Here is an 18,917-nt window from a genome sequence, read left to right on the forward strand (position 1 = left end):
TTTCGAATTATCAAATGCAATAATTATTATTTTATCGTTTATATCTAAAACTGATTAATAAAAAAAAAAAAAATTTGTAAGTAAACATGATTACGTATGTACGAGCAAACTTACATATCAAATGAACTTTATATATCACAAGTCTCGCGCACATAATGGATATCGCGACAATCATGTGATTTGTCATAAGTCAAATTTTTAAAATAAGAATTTGTTTAAAAAATGATCACGATATTACAGTTGCATGTGAAATCGGAGCGCACCTCGTACCGATACATATGTGAAGTGTAAATGAATAAACTTTGCCGTATTTCAACTTCAATTTACAACGAACAGCTAACTAACTGACAACGCCATTCTAACAGCGGCTGCCTCGCACTGGAAAATCTAAATCCCCTTTTTGTTTACTGCGAATATCCTTAATATTCTTTTATACGAAGTACAAAGCGCAGAATGTAAAATACACGTCACGGAGAATGCAAAAATGCAAAGCGCGATATATCCGCGCGCCGAGCGCCGAAAGGACATGCAAATATATTCGGCGAGGATATGGAGATTTGGACGGAAAAATCACATGGGTCGGACTTTATATATACTAGTATATATGCGAGATTGAACTCGTAATTAATAAAATTCACGCGTCCATGTCTGAATCTCACAAATTTTGCCTGTAACATATATATTCATTCATACACAGTGTGCACGATGTAACACACAGACGATAAATATACATACGATAAACTGATTAAGCCATTTAAGAGCCGTTACGAGATATTTACATGCAATTTTTTTTTGTTAGCGAAACGTTATAATACATTAATGGAAATGGAACAGTAAGAAAGATCACGAGTTAACAATAATGCAATCCAATTTGTAGCCTCTATAGTTTTCTCACTCGTTGTTATTCAATGCAAAGGACGCGAATGCGAAACAATACAACGACTGGGTTCAGTGAAGCGATAATCATAATCGCTATATATACGATTTTCAAGCCAAAAACGAAGGAAATGTCTTTGTATTTCTTACCATTAATGGATTGTAATATAGATGCAATTATATAGTTACTTTGACAAAGTAGTTTGCTATTTTTATATCGCGTGGATAATTAATAAATATTAAAAAAGTAGAATTTTAAGTGAACGAAATTTTTGTGAGCAATAAATTTAATTGTCTAATATATATATAGAACATGTCTCGCGTTTGAAAAAAAAAGACCATCATCCTAGAAAGCTCTCGCAACATTATGCAATCAAAATAATAAACTAAAAGCAGCAACCGAGAATTGTATGGTTATGTAAATCATCTGCAAGAAGCATACACGACAAAATATTCGCTTGCAAATATTACTTCTCTTATCAAAGACACAAAAATTATTTCAATAAAAAATTCTAGCATCATAATATATACCGAAATTAGGCAGTTTCACATTTTTAGCATATTCTCTCGTACCATACGATCGATTTAATTCATATTCACTTCAGTATTTATCAGTGAGGCGTATCGTCACGTTTGCACGCGCATTCAGTAAATAACCGATATTATGTGCGGTGATCGTCGATAAATTTTAACAAGATTCTACGTTCTTATATCGTGCAAATATGTGCATTTAAATGTATGTGAATATGTGTGTGTGTGTGTGTGTGTGTTGTGTGTGTGTGTGTGTGTGTGTGTTGTGTGTGTGTGTGTGTGTGTGTGTGGGTGTGTGTGTGTGGGATATGGAAGGACCGCAAAATTTGTCGAACCGCTCGAGCCCGACGGCGCGGGTGGCCCGAACGATGGACAAACCGTACGCCGAGAGGAGGACCAATTTGTTTTTATCGGTCCTTTGTTTCTCTTTTCGGTTTTGCGTCAGTTACCCTCGACTCGTCCTTCCGCTCTCCGCGTTTCGTTCACTGCGAAGCCGCCTCGCGCAAAGCTCGTTAATTCGAGCGTGACTATCCGCCGGGCGAATCCTCCGCCGCCGATTCTGCCACCGAAATGGTCAACTATTAACGGAGAACTATCGTCTGTTTGCATTCGAGTTCTTCATCATCGAACACCGCTTCTATTTAAATTTCGCCAATAACAAAATTAATGGAACACTCAAAGATAAAGAGCACGTATCGAAAATTCGCGATAACTTTTGATGAAATTATATTTGAATTAAGCAACATACGCTATCCAATTGTCTCTTAACAATAAAGCAAAAGTTTTATATATATGTAAAAATTTGGATAAATTTAATTATATTCATTTTTTGTCACTGATAAAAGCTGTCACTGATGAAAGCTAAAATATAGCTTTGTTAAATATCTATGCACGAGAAATTCATCATTTCTATAATAAAATTTTATTTTCTACACAAAATGTAGTTTTTTAAATATTTTGTTATTATTGCCATTTTATTTACTTTTATATAACTACATTATTTAGATTTAGATAATCTTATACTTTGTTTTCTTTTATAAGTATATTGGCGATAATTTTCCGAGAACGTAAGCTCTCTCAGAAGCAACTCTCATGTACCCGCAATTCAAAAATATTGAAAGACGCTTTGAACCACGCGATGGTGATAGCGTGCGTACGAGATAGTTATCTTAATTGGAAATGGAAGGTATGGATTCTCTCTCTTGAGGCATACTAAGTTGCATCTTTTTAGAACACGTAATCTCCATCGCGCGGCTTTGGCGTACCGAACGACCGGTTTGATCACCTCGCATCATCTTTTTCTCCCAGCTTTCCCCATGTTTCTTCTATCTCTCTCCTTTTCTTGTCGCTCTTTCTCTTTCTCTCCCTTTCGATCTCCTCTCTCTTTCCTTCTCTGTCTCTGTCTATCTGCCTTTCTGCCCGCTCTCGACGAAAAAACGCGTATGTAGTCTTGTCTCGTATGTGGTCGCCTTCCCGCATTTCCGGTTCTAGCACTTTACCGTCGACCTCCGCGCGACCCGGATTGCAAGATTAAACGTACGTGCATCGTCCTTCTTCCCACCTCCTGGGAGCAGGGAAAGTGTTATCTCCCGTTCTCGTAGTATCTATCTATCCGACGATAGCCCGAGCTATCGTTCGACACATCCACTTTACACTCATGCTTTTATTAGCCATGTATGGTAATAAATTCCCGAGATGGAGGTTCGATTATCCGTGCGATATAACGCCACGATAAACTTTACGGTACCGGCGTATCCGATAATGATAAATACTCGGCAATCTAGCCGAGGAAGTTGCGTCCGATTGCGCGCGTGCGAATTCGAAATTATCTCCTCATCAAGCTGCGCTCGTAAAATGATGGTAGGGTTAATAGATCCATCTCGCAAGCTGACCCAGCTATGATGAACGAGGGAACGCGTCGTGCGTACGGCTTCCCCGGATGAATCGCACCAACGGGCAAGCCGATCTTGTTCTGGCACACACGTGATACATAAAATGCGAATGCCTCGGCAGTGAGCGCACTAGCAGAAACTCAGAAATAACCGTCGTCGCCGCTGCGTCCCAACCGGACCTGCTGTCCACATTCGCGCGCATCGCGTCGTTGTACAAAAAGAGAAAGGGAGCAATGTTATCAATCACCGCTCGTATCCGAACAACATTCCAATTTGTTTACGTTTCGATAAGAATAATAATTCCCTCTCTTCTAATTCTTTTCTATAATTTTAATTTTTTTCGTGCAACAAAAACGAGAACGCCTTTTCTTCCCATTAAATTTGATAATGCGGGTCTATATATTATTAAGCGTATGTATAATGTATAAATTTTGTAATAACACTTTTCACATAAACTAAGAATTTAATGTATAAGTTTTATACAGAATTTTGCAATACTTATCAGTCAACACATCAAGGACACGTCAGGTCAACAGATTATTGAATATCTTTCAAAGTATCGTATTTTAAAAACGATATGATAGAGAGAAGAAAATAACGGAATATTTCAAATAAAAGCTATTTGTTTCGCAGGTCGATGACAGTATTTACTACAATGCTTCACATTCCCTTCGTGACGGAATCACGACACTATGGAATCGATGAGTCGGTGACAATCAATGCTAAGTGTCAAGTCTGCAGATTCCACAAGTGTCGTCTATGAAGAAGATATAAAAATCCGAGAAGGAGATTATATCGTTTCGAAGGTTAACAATGCCACACGAGTTAGAATGTGACATTCTTTTGCATCACTCACGCGGCCCATTGGACATGCAAACTATTATTTTTTGCGTCATCGCGTGCATTCGCGCGTGCAAATACGGGAGCGACGTAAGATATAGAAAGATGAGGAAGGAAGACGAGAAAAGACGGGGAGTCAGAATACAAGCGGGGGACCGTACTAATTAAAAACAAGAGTTACGTCAGTCTCATTCTCATCAAAAATGTTTATGAATATTCGCACATTCGAAAAAAGAGATAGTATAATAGAATAGAATGGTGTCTCAAACAGATAAATAAGAATAAAATTAGAATATAAAATTAGAGAGAACAATTTAAAAAAGTGAGTAAAAAAAACAACTTAATGCATCAAATACAGATTTTACTTAAGCATTAATTTTGGAAATCTGAAATTCTTGCAATGATAAAAAAAAGTTCTGAAATCTTCCATTACGAGTTTGAGGCATTTCAATGTAAACTGATGATTATCTCACCCTACATTATAAATAAATCATATAAAAAGAAAAAACGGAAGACCAAAAAAAAAACTTCGAAACTTGACTCGCTTGCTTGCTTGTTAGACGCCATTTCAAGGCAGCCGTAATCTTTTGCATTCTTCTCGAACGATCGAAGCACCGCGGCACTGGTGCTAATCGATGCATCGAACCTGAACTTCCTGAAGTGCAACTTCTCGGAGGAATGTGCAAGAATGCGCCGGAAACGTGTAAAAATTTAATGTTGGCGAGTCATACACGATATATTATTTAGAATTATTATCATCGAAATCAAACATACTTAATTTTTATTAATTTACTCTTAAAAAAAAACGCTAAAGAAATTGAAAGTCTTTGTATTTCACTTTAAATAAAAATCAATTGTTGTTTTGCGTGAAAATGTTACTCGATAATTTAACGACGAATAAAAACAAATCCGGTACGTTATTTTAATTTTTCGGTGCATTCAAACAAAACTGTGTGCTCCGCTGAAAAGCATTGTATCGAAAATATTGGAAAAATTATTCCAAAGCTTTATATGTTTCTGAATGAAATAAACCTGCACTAACTTTATTAATTTTTGCCCAAGTTTTATATTTGCAAAATTAATAAGCATCAATATCACGTATTTGTATTTTTAATTCACGAAAATCGATTAAAAGTAACTACTTCCAATGCCAAAAGATAAATCGATTCGCCGAGCTTTATTTTTATTTCTAGTCATGTGTCATAATACATACGATGCAACCGTGTAATACCACGAGAGTATATAAATGATAAATAATTAGATGTAAATTATCTTATTATCTTTAAATGAATAATAAAAATACCGATCGTCGGTTACGAGAAAAGAATGTCGTACGCACGATAAAATTGAAACATGTGTGTGTATCATACGCGGAGACTGTAAAATATCACATGAGTAAAGTGTGTCGTAATACGCGGGGATAAAGATGCTAATTCTTCGAGTGTGAAAGAATGAGTGTGATAGAGAGACAGGAGGAACAGGAACGAATGAGGAGAGATAAAGAGAAAAAAAATATTGGTAATGCTGCAGTGGCATATAATTCATGCGCGCCGATGTTGATACTGGTTTCTGTCTAGAATCATTGAAGAGTTTTTACGCGTCTTTGACACATAGTCATAAAATGCAAAAGTTGTACGACTAAATCGTTATGAAAATGATTATATCGTACGCGCGCGTCTTCCGAGGTAAACAGTAAATGTAAATTTATTTGGGACGAAGGTGAAGCGCGCAGTTTTTTATCAATGTGCAACGGATACCGCTTTTGGCTCGGTAAATCGCAAATCGTGGAAAACAATCGGCGCGACTTGCCGAGTGGCGCCGGGATTCAATCTGGGATATTGCAAATAGTACCTCTCTCAAAAAGGAGGAAATTTTAATTCACGGCATATCTGTCTATGACAGAGAGTCGTATCGAGTACTGAGTTGGGCACGAACACTATTATGATATAAATATTGAATTTCGATGTATATCGACAATCTGCTTCAACGTGATCCTCGCAATATCGTCATCTGTACGAATGCTTTATTAGAAGGTCACAGCGATGCATACTTTGCATTCTTATTTTTTTAATAACCAACTACACAATAGTCCGATAAATTTCACAATTTTTATTTCATAATTTTCTCTTTCAAAGTTAATTTTTAAATATCATAATTTTAAAATGTAGAATAAAATCTGAGTATTTTTATCTTTTCTAGATATTTAAAAATTGTCATTTTGTGAATATGAAATATGAGAAAGCAATAGAATAATAAAAATAACATTATTTTTTTTTAATTTAAACTTTTCAATTGTGTGCATTTGTTTCTATTGAAAAAAAAAATATGTAAAAAACGCAGGTTCTGACAATTACTACGAATAATTGTCCTCGTCGCGTGGGGAATCCGTGGTATCAGTAACGACAGGGGAAACGCGCGTTGGCGTATCTTCCGCAGCTACAGAACTGTCTCTCAGGCTGAGTAATAACTTCCGCAATGTTAAATTCGATACAAACTGCATTGCTGCTGCATTTAAAACAATCGCATGCAATTACACTTTTTTGTGGTGACACAAATCGATATCGAGAAATGAAAAAAAAAAATCATCAGAAACAGGCTCATATTGCGGTCAAATATAGATCGATAAAGCTCAATTAAAGAGATTTATATGCAAAATATAAATAATTAAGTTATTAAATTTATGACAATTGATTTATAGTGATTTTATTAGCAAAGTAAAAGAACGTATTTTCATCACGTGAATAGAATTTCATCATTTTACATATCTTTCCAGGCATAAACGTTAAAAATGTTTTAAAATAATTGTTGAGATATTTAAATTTTTCATACATATATCATGATCTATGTGCCAAGAAATCTTTACCGAAAGAAAAAAACTACTACACATCCGACACACAATAAAGCTTAAGTCATTAAAAATTACCGCTTATCTCCTAATTCTCCATTATATATCTATGAATAATCTCTCTGTAGCAATAATTGTTTAGTGAGCATTCTCTAAAAAAGAAATAATCGCAGATTACATTCTCTATGGAATGGTAGTTAGTTATGGGGTGGAGGGGGAGATTGTGTGCATACACGACGCATCCGGCCGGTTTGTCGCGTGTAGAGATATAAACTGACGTCGAAACAGTTTGACAGACGAGATCGTGTAAAATTCGAAATACAAAAAACGCGCGACGAAGCACCTGTCAAATCGCATTATCGGACACGGTCGACACCCGTGCGTCGATGCCATATGCTTCGCATGATCGCGCGGTTACGCGCGAAATATCGAGGGCGTCGTGTGTATTGTTTCTACCCTTCCTTCACATCTTCTATACGTGCTTTTTTCACATGAGCTCGCGACCGACAATGATAAGCGGCACTCGGTCAAGCGATCAAGTAATTAATGACAAACAAGGGGAAAATGCTTCATCCGCCAGTGGTTGGTTTTCCACTGGAAAAGCTTCGAGACATTCAATTAGGCAACTCGCCAATCGTAATCAAGCGAGCAGCGGGTCGAATGTACGATCGTGCCAAGCGATCGATCAAAATTTTTTTCCGACATATATGTTCTTTATTCGTTCGTAATCGGGAGAGAGCTATGACCGGTTGCAATATGCAAATTATATAAAGGGTACACGCAAAGAAGATATTTATCAACATTTCACTTTTTCTGACATTTCTCTCATGGCACACACAAAATTAATCGTTCAAGATGTGTATGTGTGTGTGTAGTCTACTATATTGAAATTCTATTTCACAGGCTTTGTAGTATTCGATTCATACAGTTATAAAAAAAAATGTATTATATGTATATCAAAGCAAAAATATTCACGTATATTACATAAAAAACTAAGCAATTTAAAAAAGAAAATTATTTAAAAAAAATTATGTCACACAAAATTATCATTCTAAAAAGAAGTGTAAGTTTTACCAACTTAATAAGCTATATACGCCTAATGTTAAGTAAAATTGAATTAAGATTATGTGGATTCTTTAATTTTACTTTTGCGATGGATAGTTCTTGGAGAAAAATTCTTAGATCTAGAATCTTAGAATGTAAAAAATAATTTAATCAGATTAGGATAGACGGAAGAAATTCATTCGCTCGCTTTGCGCAAGCGATACAAATCGATGCCGTTCGAGAATAACGCTGCCAAATAAAAGGGTTAAACGGATCACGAAGGTCGGTCGTATTTTTTCGTGGAGAAACGGAATCTGAAAAAGCGTTCGCGACATACTATTACCGCACTGGCGCGGTAAAAAAAATGCGCTCTCTACTCTCTGCCTCAGTGGGGAACGAGATTTCGACGGGCCGGGTGCTTTTTCAATTGCAGGAATACGCTGTGCACGATGCGGAGCAATCGATATCTCAGCGAATCCCGCGAATCCCCTGACCGACAACAACGTTGTAACGCTGCTGTCCCTCTTACACCGATTGGCCGTGAGATCTTTGCATGCTCGCAACAAATAAAAGCATCCGCAGCGAATGCTCGAGAGCGAACGTACATACGCAACGCGATATAATACTATACGACGGTCCGAAATCACCTCGTCGAACGAGCGATTTTGAGAAACCGGCTGCTTTTTCAATTCCGGGAAACTACGCTGCACGTGCAGCGCGATCGATATCTCGGCGAGTTCCGCGAATCTCCCGACGATCTACGAAACCAGAAGTGCCACTCGGACTGCGTCTAACTCTATACGACACGATAGTCCACAACCAAAAATATATGTTTTCTTCAACAAAAAAATATCGATGCCAATATTTATTTTAAGCGAATGCAAAGAATTTTTGGTTTTCACGATAGAAAGATACGATCAAAATTTATATTCCTCTATGAATTTTCCGCAGATTTTACTTCTCAATCAAATTTTAATTTAGATATTAATTATAAATATATGTATAACAATGGGAAATTTATCGCATTGTTAAATTTTCGTTGCAAAACTATTTGACGATCGTATTTATTATGTATGTGTTATCGCAATTTCTCACTCGAAAATTTTCGCATTTTGACAAATGTAGCACTTGATAGAGAGCGCAAAGGTCACCTCGTCATCTATCGTCATCATACACGCGCGATGGGCAAATCTTACAAGCTAGACACATTCGAGGTGCGACAATTCCCATTTCACGTACGTAAATGTTCTTTCACGCGCGAGCGTTTCACCCCGACCGCAACGAGAAGGTCAAAGATCACTAACCACAACCGTACTGTCAAACGAATCCGTCCAACCGACGCTGCCGGTGGTCGGCACGCTTAAAAGGCCGGTAGTAGTGAATGAATGACGAGCGAACAGTGTGAATGTATACCTGCGATGTAACCCTCGGTCCTTTGTCCCTTAAAGAGGGCAATAAATAGAAACATTCGACAACAGTCAACTAGCGAGAGCCGGGTACGGATGTCAGTATTCTATAGCACATTAGTGACATTTGTTGGCACGTGGCACTCTATTGTGGTGCAGTATTCTAATTTGACACGCTTTACGTCAAATCAATTTTTTTAATGCGTGTATAGAAAAGAATTACAAATTATTTTGTATATTTGATAACTGTAGGAAAAAAATATGATCGACGCAAGTATGTTATATATTTAAAAGTTAATTATTTAAAACTATTGTTCACGAAATAACGATAGCAACAAATAATATATACAAAAGTACTGTACTATATATACTTATATACAAAAAAAAAATTGTATAAAATATAAAAATGTATAAATAAAATACATATAATAAAAGTTAAGAAGCAACAAAGTCATTAATATAACTAGAGAAGATTTTGACTGTTCGATCTGTTTCTCGATGTATAAGTAGAGTAAATACATGCAGTACCCCCCTTACCTGTTGCCAGTGATCCTCGAGCGATGGCTGGGCCGAGAAATATCCGGTGTCGTGTATGTCCTGCAGCTCTCGAAATATATTGCCGCTCGGTAGGAGCGTATCCATGGCTACGCGCGACTACGAAGTCCCTCCGCTTCGGCCTCCTCTCGCAGGTGCCGCACGGGACGCGGCGGTCAAGCGCCGAGCAAAGAGCAAATCCAATCAACCAACTGGCCAACCAACGAACCAACAAGTGACAAACTGACACGGCGAGCCCCGGCGCGACGCTCGCTCCTAACGCTCGCGACACGATAATAAATCAACTCGATTCACTCCGTGCAACTTACGCGCTGCGTAAACGCGTCCGCTACGTAACGGCTACTCGCGACGACTCGCACGCACGTACGCACGTAAATATAGCAGGTAGCGGTAAGCGCACGTGCGTATCATCAGTGAGAGGTTTTCCCCCTCTACCGTAGACACGAGAGATAGGACGCGGCGACGAGACGATAACGTCTTCACTCCGCGGACGACTGTTCCGATCGCGGAGATTGTAGAAGGACGATTATGAGAGCGGCCGATTCTCCCGCGCGATTATCGAACAAGCCGATTTCCGTTATACTCGCGCACACAACACGTCGAAGAGCTCCCTTTCTTTTTTGCACGCGCACACAAAGTCGAAGACAAAATTGTCGTTACTGTTGTTGTTTTCCTTGCTGTATCATTGCCGGAGAAGAGACGCGATTGAACGCAAAATTCACTGCGACGACGACATCACTCGTGCGGCTCGACGCTCTGTCTGCTGGCGTCGCGTGCACGGTTCGCTTACGACAGTATCCATCACACACACGGAAGGAGGAGAAACGCGGGAAAAGAAGCGTGTCAAGCAACGTCAAAATGCCGGCAAGAATCTTTCCGTCGTTCTTCTTACTGCGTTCCGAATCTCACTTTTATAAAGCTGTACGATATTTCGATGCGTGTAACTTTTGCCGAAACAACCTCGTATATTCACCAACACACGCGACCGTCTCTCCTTCTCTTCTTCTCTCTATCTCTCTCTCTCTCTTTCTTTATCCTATCGTCGTTCCGTCACGTACCGGCGCTTTTCTCTCGCGTATGTCGAGAGACGGATGCCGGTCTCTCTCTCTCTCTCCTCCTCGTCGAATCACTTCAACGAAATCGTGGTAGACACGCACGATCGCTTCGGACTGCACGTCACCGAAAGTAAAGAACCACGGGATAACACTTGGAGAATATACTCCGTAAGGGACCGGCGAAATCCCAACCGCTAATACGCACGGACCTCCTCTGCACGAGTGCCGAAGAGTAACTGACGTTCCTCTCACCGTAACTGAACGCGAGACAATCCGAGTACGGCCGAACATAGCCGAGCGCGCACGATTCGGCGCGACGCGCTACCGCTATCGGCGGCCGTGGCAGCACCATTCGATGACGTCGTGACGCCGGTCGTATATTGTGCGCAGGAATGAGACGCCGACACTACGCACAATAAACCAAACAAAGTTTATTTATACAAGGACTTGTATTCTTCACAAGTTATTCCATATACTGCCTCGTAGAAGATCGTACCAACTGATTGTTACACTTTTAATAGTGAGTAAGAGAAAAAATTTATTTACATGGCGATATAATATGTGTGTATAAATATGATTCGTTAATATAATCTGCTTATTTCAAGCAATACAAAATGTGTCGTTAATAAGATATTTCAAAATACGCAAATTTTCAGCAATGCATTAATATACGCAGATAATTTGAATTTATTTCTTTGGTCAATCATTAAATGAAATGAGATTTGTATATCATAAAGATACAGATACTTCTTTTACGCTTAAATGTTTTGATTATTTTTGTTTTGAAAAATATCATTTTTCACGAAAAAACATCATATCCATACATACATACGTACAAAATTCTCGATATTTCGTATGTTATAGAATAATTTAATTTTGATATTTTTAACAATTTCATAATGTTACGATTATAATATAAGATTTTTGAAATAACTATTGCGCGTTCGCTGAACTTTGTTAGAGTTTATAAGATAAATTGGTCCGCAAAAATTCAAATTTGTAAATTATAAATATTAGAATACATGCACAATTAAACACTACGTTGAAAAAATATACTTAACATTTTTTTTGCAATGAAATTCTTTAGTGAAAAAAACAAAAAAACTCTACAGCGATATATGCGCAAAATCTTCCGTAATTTGTTCTTTAATTGCACAATTTTGCAACAATTGCATGAGTAGGACATTATTTCAATTACGGCATTATAATCATTATCTTCCAACCGATATTACGTTCCGTTTGAATTATGCATATAGACAATGCTTTGGATTCCTATTCAAACAATAATAGAGAAAAGGACGTCTTTAATTTACGCGTCTTTCTTACTTTTACACCGCGACAACAATTCACTATTCTGGATTCTAGTTTCGCGTGTCGAATAGATTTGTATCTATTATTATACATCACATTTACATGTGTAATATTGAAGTTATCATTACATGATGTTAAATTAGCTATTAAACGCTATTAAACGGGAAAAATTAAATTTAAATTAAATTTCATAAAAAATAAATAAACCTTAATTTGGTTAGTAACGAATGCGTTTAACATTAATTTTATATACATTTATTGCATATTTTATATTTGCAACTTTTTTATTATGAGATTAGTATTTTTTTAATAATGTATGCAGGAGAGAATGAAACATAAATTTATTAATTTTTCCGTACAACTGCTTCGTAAATCTATCTTCTGATCCTGGTCGAAAAGATTTGCATAACATTTAGATTTAACCGAGAGAAACGGTGTTCGCGTTCTGCGAATCGACTACGAAAAAATGCACAAGCACGGAGTACACGAACGCGGAGAATTATTTGCAAATGAATAATCGCTCGTGAGTCAACCGAGAGAGAAACGAGAGAGAGACGAACGACTTGTGTCGCCGTACATGATTCATGAATTTTGCGCGTTCGTTAAAGTCTTTCTATAGACGCTGGTACAGAGCAGAGGAATGCCAGATTAGATACGTAAGCAACGTTTATGGCGAATGGAATTAGAAGACCGCTCTTATCGGACCAGTGCCTTGTTTCCGTTCGCAGCTATCGCAGTCGAGCTATCGCTTGTTGGAGGCTGGCCGTGCAATTCGAAAAATATTTTTTTAATCGGTTATTGTACTTGAATTGCTTTGTTTGCGTGCTTGACGTTTCTGTCGCACTACACAATCGTTCTGTGAAGTACAGTCTCGATCGTAACAATGGCTTGGGATCAATAGCGTCGTCTCGATCAATGATGACTGTTGACGATTTTTGGAAGTGTTATTTTTTATAAAATTTTAAATAGGTTTTTTAATCGAGTGTTTTATTATTAGAGCCATAAGAGATGAAAACATCAAGTAAATTACACGTAATATTTTTTACTATTTTTTAAAATCTATGGTTAGCAGATTACAATGCATCAAACATGTAATTTAAATTATTTTAAAAAGACGAAGATGCTTTCTCAAACACATTTATCTCGAATTTGTTCTATATCGGGAAGGGGGAAGAGGGGCGGAACACTGCAGATATTATCTGTTAAATTGCGAGCAGAATATATAGCATTGCGTTGGAACCTGACCTCATGTAACCTCTCAACTTTGGCTGCGTGTTTCTCGGATACATTCGCCGTTCAGTAGGTTAAGACGCCCGGCACCATAAACATGATGCTGGCCGCAGTTGGACCGAAGCCCAACCCTCGAAAAGCTTTCTTGTAACGGAATACGGTAGTACGTCAATTTTTGCCGCGATGATAAGGGATGGTTGTTAGACACAAAATCCCTTCTCTTCTCTCTTTCTCTCTGTCTCGTACGTGCGCGCTCATTGCGCATGTTCCAATAAAATAATTCGACTGGTCATTCGGGGCTATTAACATATTAATTCAATTATTCAGTTTAGAACGTTATATTACGTTGATCAATGTTTGTAAACTGTATTGCATTTCTAGCATGAAATGCTACGAGCATTAAATAATTTAGCGGAATGAAAAGAGACGAGTTTCAACCTTTCACTGATCTGAATTTTATAGTTAGGAATATAATTATCCAATACAAAAAATCGCGAGTATGCGGGAAATCGGCGTAAAAAAGTTGTTTTTCTTATATCATATAGATCCATTATAAATATTCCTACTTAAATATTGCTACTGTGTAGCAATTTTTATATACTACCGCAATATTTTCTGTGGCATTATATTAATTGCAAAATTAGCATAATGTATTCTTTATAAATCCCAATCATATTTATATTGTTTTGAATAATTAAATAATAATATTGCGGCGAGATATTATTATTTACAGCCTATAATAAATAACTGTTATTATATAATATTTGCAATATAAAAAAATGCATGGAAATCACATTTCGAAATGATAATCAAATCTTTGAAAGCTCGTATGACCGATCACGATATTCAATAACATCAGCAACAACAGTAATAAAATATCTTGTTGAAAATATTATGCTTAACTAAAAGATTTATGTCGTTGCTATGTTTTTTTGTAACACAAGTTTCCTCATTCTATTGTATCATTATCTGCATCAGACAAACGAAGGTTAATAACAATGAACGGCACGATGTCGATATTTAGTACACGTTTCTTTTCTAAGTCGCGCAGGCAATTTCGACGGTCCGTGCCTAGAGCAAGATGCAAGAAACGCGCTAAGAATGATGTAATCTCGATTGCATAATGCCATAGGCAAACGGTCGCAGCATATGCGTTCATAGTGCCACTATTCGTGTCAACTATTATTCTTCGAACAACGCTCGGCGCGGCGTCATTGGCCACGCTGCTCATTCGCATATCCTTGAATGACTGGAATTTATGGGACGAGGCCGTATATAGGCGCTTATGTGATCTAGCGTCTAGGATTTCTTTTGATAACGGTCGTGTTGCGACGATTTCGCGAAATAGTAAGCGGTATTAGCCGAGCGAAGCGTATCGAAGACGCTCGCATCTCTGTCATTGCCGGAAGTGACGGCGATTATTATTATTAACGGCTTCCAACGAAGAGATCCTTAATCTCGTAATCCTATCGTGCACGCCAGATGACTCTCTGGTAAGTCGTGCTGAAAATTTGCACTACAGATTAAACCGACAAAACACGCACAGCGACGAAGATGACGACGACTATGACTTATCTAAGCCTCCGAGAATGATTTTTGATATTTCTCACATCAAAAGAAAATATCTCATATAATTACGAAGAAAATATTAAAAATACAATAATACAAAAATAAAAGATTACAAAATTAGATTTATTACATATATAATTTATTACTCATATAATCACTTTTAATATATCGTTTCTGTATTATAATACAGAAAATATGTCTTATATATAAAATCATAAAGATGTAAATGATTGCATTCGATAACTCTCATTTACGCTTCGATGCTTGGAATGCCTCGAATATTTCCGATTAATGATTGCGTCGATCTTATTACATTTTAATGGTTCGTGAAACCGGTGTACATATATTATTATCTCATAAAGGAGATCGAAGAGAATGTTCTTAGGAACTTAATTCTCGAGACCTTTCTACGCGTAAAGCACGATGGAGAATGCCGACACGCATAAGGAAGCCGCTATCACCACGGGGGACCCTTATGTCCACGAATTTGGACGCTATAAGTTTAACAAAGCCGTCGATTTAAAGAACCCTCTTTTCTCAACCGATACTAGAATGGGGTGATTGACTGAGAGCTTTTCCGAACGTGCGTGTAAATATTCCCACAAGCGGAGATCTCGACGAAATTAAGGGATATTACGATACACATTCCTCCAAGATGATGCATGTATTATATTATAAGCGATAAATTTGCGTAAAATGACAATTTTTACGTATAGATATCGAAAAGTTTCTCGTATTATAAAATATAAAATCAGTTCGTATTGAAATACAATTATTGATTTTTTATATACAGCCATGTATATACAAATATATATTTTTTCAACTTAATTTTGACTGTATTTATTATGTTAATATTACTATCATTTTTTTTTTAAGAAATATTAAATGCTTTTAAAAGAGAAAAGGTACATTTAGACATATTCTAAATGTGTGTATGCGCGCGCGAATATATAATTAATAATATTATACAAAACCGTGCTATTTGCTATAGCATATTATTGTACTAACGAATCTCTTTTTTTTTTCTCAGACCAAGGCAAACTGCCTGAGAGATAAGTTAAGAAACATCCGGAGAGCACCATTTTTTCGGTTAAGGTAAGTTTCCACATAGTATTTTGTATATTTATGAATGGGGGTAGAGAGTACTCCAGAGATTTAGAAAAGATTTAGAAATTTCGCATTTATATCTCAAGATATAAGTGCGAAATTTCTTCATGTATCTTTTAAAAGATTTAAATGCATTCTTTCTCTCTTCTGATATATATGATATTTTTTTTATCGATCTAAAAAAAAAATTTTGCATATATAGGATGTTTGTGTATAAAAAATTTATATATGTTAGAGATATTTTTTATTATTTTTCTATGCAATTATTATTATTTATAAGTGATTATTTATAAATTTTACACACTTATTTTGAATTACGTTTGTCTTATGCTTAAAAAAGAGGAAAAGTGTGTATTACTTATTTCATTTGTTTTAATAAGAGCGTCAAACGTTCTTCATTAATGTATGAAGATAGTCCTGTGATCTTTGGGACTTAAATTTTCTTTGACGTACGTGATTCATCTTTTATCCTGTCATAAAGATCATATCTGATATCATGAAACTCACTAGCTTAAAGTTGAAGTAAAATTATTAATGTAAAATTACTTATTGCAAAAAGTGTTTTTTTAGTCTTCTAAACAAATATTGTCGTTAATTTTTATAAAGAACACAGAAAATATGTTTCTATTATATTAATATCTAAAAATCATAATTCTTATATTAATACTAATATATGATTGTGTTTACTGTATTTCCGTTTCATTACAAAAACATAGTACAACGTTACATTTAAAGAAACATGAACGTATTTTTTCCATTCGCTTTAATACTGAAATATGGAGCCGAGATAATATATTAGTGATATTTCTGAAGTCGAATCTTTATCCTTCTTATTCGAGTCGTGGCACGCGTTATATATACCACCAAAACCTTCGTCACACGAAACGTGCCCAGTTTCTCGACCAACAACACGCCCACGCCTACTCTACGATCCTTCATCTTTGTAAGCGAGGGTTAAGTTTAAGGGTAAAGCAAACAACCCTTGAAAGAAGTCGCCTATGGTTTGATCGATGCGCGATTCTTATACTCGGCCATTCGCTTTCTGAAAAAAAAAATACGATCCACTTTTGAGGTAATATAAATAGAAATAAAAGAATATTAAATAATAAACATCGTATAATAATAAAATTTTGAAATATTATAAATCATTTATTTTAAAATTGATGCAATCTTTTAAAAAATATTGAGCTTTAATTAGAGATTCTTAATTTTTGTAAGTTTTGGAAAGTAAATTTACAGCACTTTACAGCGAAAATAATAATGCAATTTGAAAAAAAAATTCTACATTAGAATTATAGTGAAGGAACATCATTCATCCTTTGTTCAAAATGCATGTTCTTCTTAATCTAAATTTTTACCGATTAGAAAAAAAGGTAAAAAATGATAATTTATAATAATAATCAAACGAAAAAGAAACATGCTTGAATTCTGTTCGATTATATTAATTTTGCCATTCTAGTTGATTTCGTTTACATATCCAATTTAAGAGTCGGAATTTTTTCTGAATTTTTTTCTGACGTCGCATTAGTTGGTTGACAAATGGAATATTTGGATGTTTTATCAGTTATTTCCGCGCTCTCTGGCATTTCGATGTCTTGCCTCGCTGACCAAGTCCGATGTTTTTGCTTTGCGAGCTCCGAAACTATTCTTATGTTTTCTCTCGCTATTTTCCATCGTGTTTTGATATAGCGTGTTCGTCGCAGTACATTTACCCTGAGGGATAAACAAATCCCATCGCTTCGTAACGATCATACATAATGATACGCGCTACTGCCACGAAAGTGAATTAACTTTGTATTAGGCCGCGGCAAAAGATCGTCGTTACTTTAAAACCCCAACACGACCGATTAGAACCCGTGCCAAACCTTTTTTCGTCCGAAGAGAAGAAGAGGAGGAGAGTACGGAAATTTCTCGGCGGTATAAGATATCTCACGGGATATCGTGCAATGGGAGGAAGCGGATCTTTTATCTCGACTCGCCGCAAAGACGACCGGTAAGTATAGACTGAAAGGCCCCGGGATGTAGAAAGAGAAAAGGGAGCGCGCCCGGCGGCACGAAATTTCACTTAGGCTCTTGTCGGGGGTGAATTGCGAGGATGAGTCGCTGCGAGTATTCCGGGGTCGAAATCGCGCCAAGGCGTACGTATCACGCGGTGTGTTTTCCTCGTGTATATCTCAATGCCACGAGAACGGCACCGAGCCACCGAGTCGGGGAAGGCGAAAAACAAGCCAGCAAGAAAGCGCGCTTTAATGGACGAAACGAGTTTCCAGCCACATGGAGCGCTATTGCTTCCGCCTTATTTTCTGCCCCTTTTCGTCAACATGTCTGTATTATGTCATAAACCTCGTTCGTTGGTTTACGCTGAACAACACTGATCACGTCGATCTATCCATTTCGAGCCACATTCAACTATTGGACTTTTGAAGTTTTTATGCGCGTTTTCACTGTCGCCATTTATACAACAAAACAGGAAACGAAAGAGAAAAGAACAAAGCAGAAAAAACACAAGAAATGAAAGACTAATTTTATTTGATTGCAAAACGGATATTTCGCGAACGGTAATCGAAGCATGCCGGGAGTGTGCAATGGGAAGCCGCCGGATAATGGTACTCGGCGGGAATCGAGAGAGGAACCGCGCTCTGCTCTGCCGATCGAA

At 36.9% G+C, this 18,917-nt stretch overlaps 2 protein-coding genes across 6 annotated transcripts in view; one reads left to right on the forward strand and one right to left on the reverse strand.

Moving 5' to 3' along the window:
• Positions 1 to 11,263, reverse strand: part of LOC126849571 (Krueppel-like factor 6) — a 307,018-nt gene extending 295,755 nt beyond the window's left edge. The window contains exon 1 of one of the 2 annotated variants that reach the window (XM_050591528.1): positions 9,972 to 11,263. In XM_050591528.1, coding sequence (XP_050447485.1) covers positions 9,972 to 10,076 — 105 coding nt within the window. In that variant the 5' untranslated portion in view covers positions 10,077 to 11,263. The remainder of the gene's footprint in view (positions 1 to 9,971) is intronic. The other variant, XM_050591526.1, reaches the window with a different exon arrangement.
• A 162-nt stretch (positions 11,264 to 11,425) lies between these two features.
• The window catches only part of LOC126849570 (heat shock 70 kDa protein cognate 4-like), a 59,434-nt gene continuing 51,942 nt past the window's right edge, over positions 11,426 to 18,917 (forward strand). For all 4 annotated transcript variants that reach the window (XM_050591519.1, XM_050591522.1, XM_050591520.1 and 1 more), the window contains exons 1-2: positions 11,426 to 11,564; positions 16,185 to 16,249. The gene's annotated coding sequence lies outside the window, so the exon portion shown is untranslated. The remainder of the gene's footprint in view (positions 11,565 to 16,184; positions 16,250 to 18,917) is intronic.

Source organism: Cataglyphis hispanica, chromosome 5, assembly GCF_021464435.1.
Source record: "Cataglyphis hispanica isolate Lineage 1 chromosome 5, ULB_Chis1_1.0, whole genome shotgun sequence".
Taxonomy (NCBI): Eukaryota; Metazoa; Arthropoda; class Insecta; order Hymenoptera; family Formicidae; genus Cataglyphis; species Cataglyphis hispanica.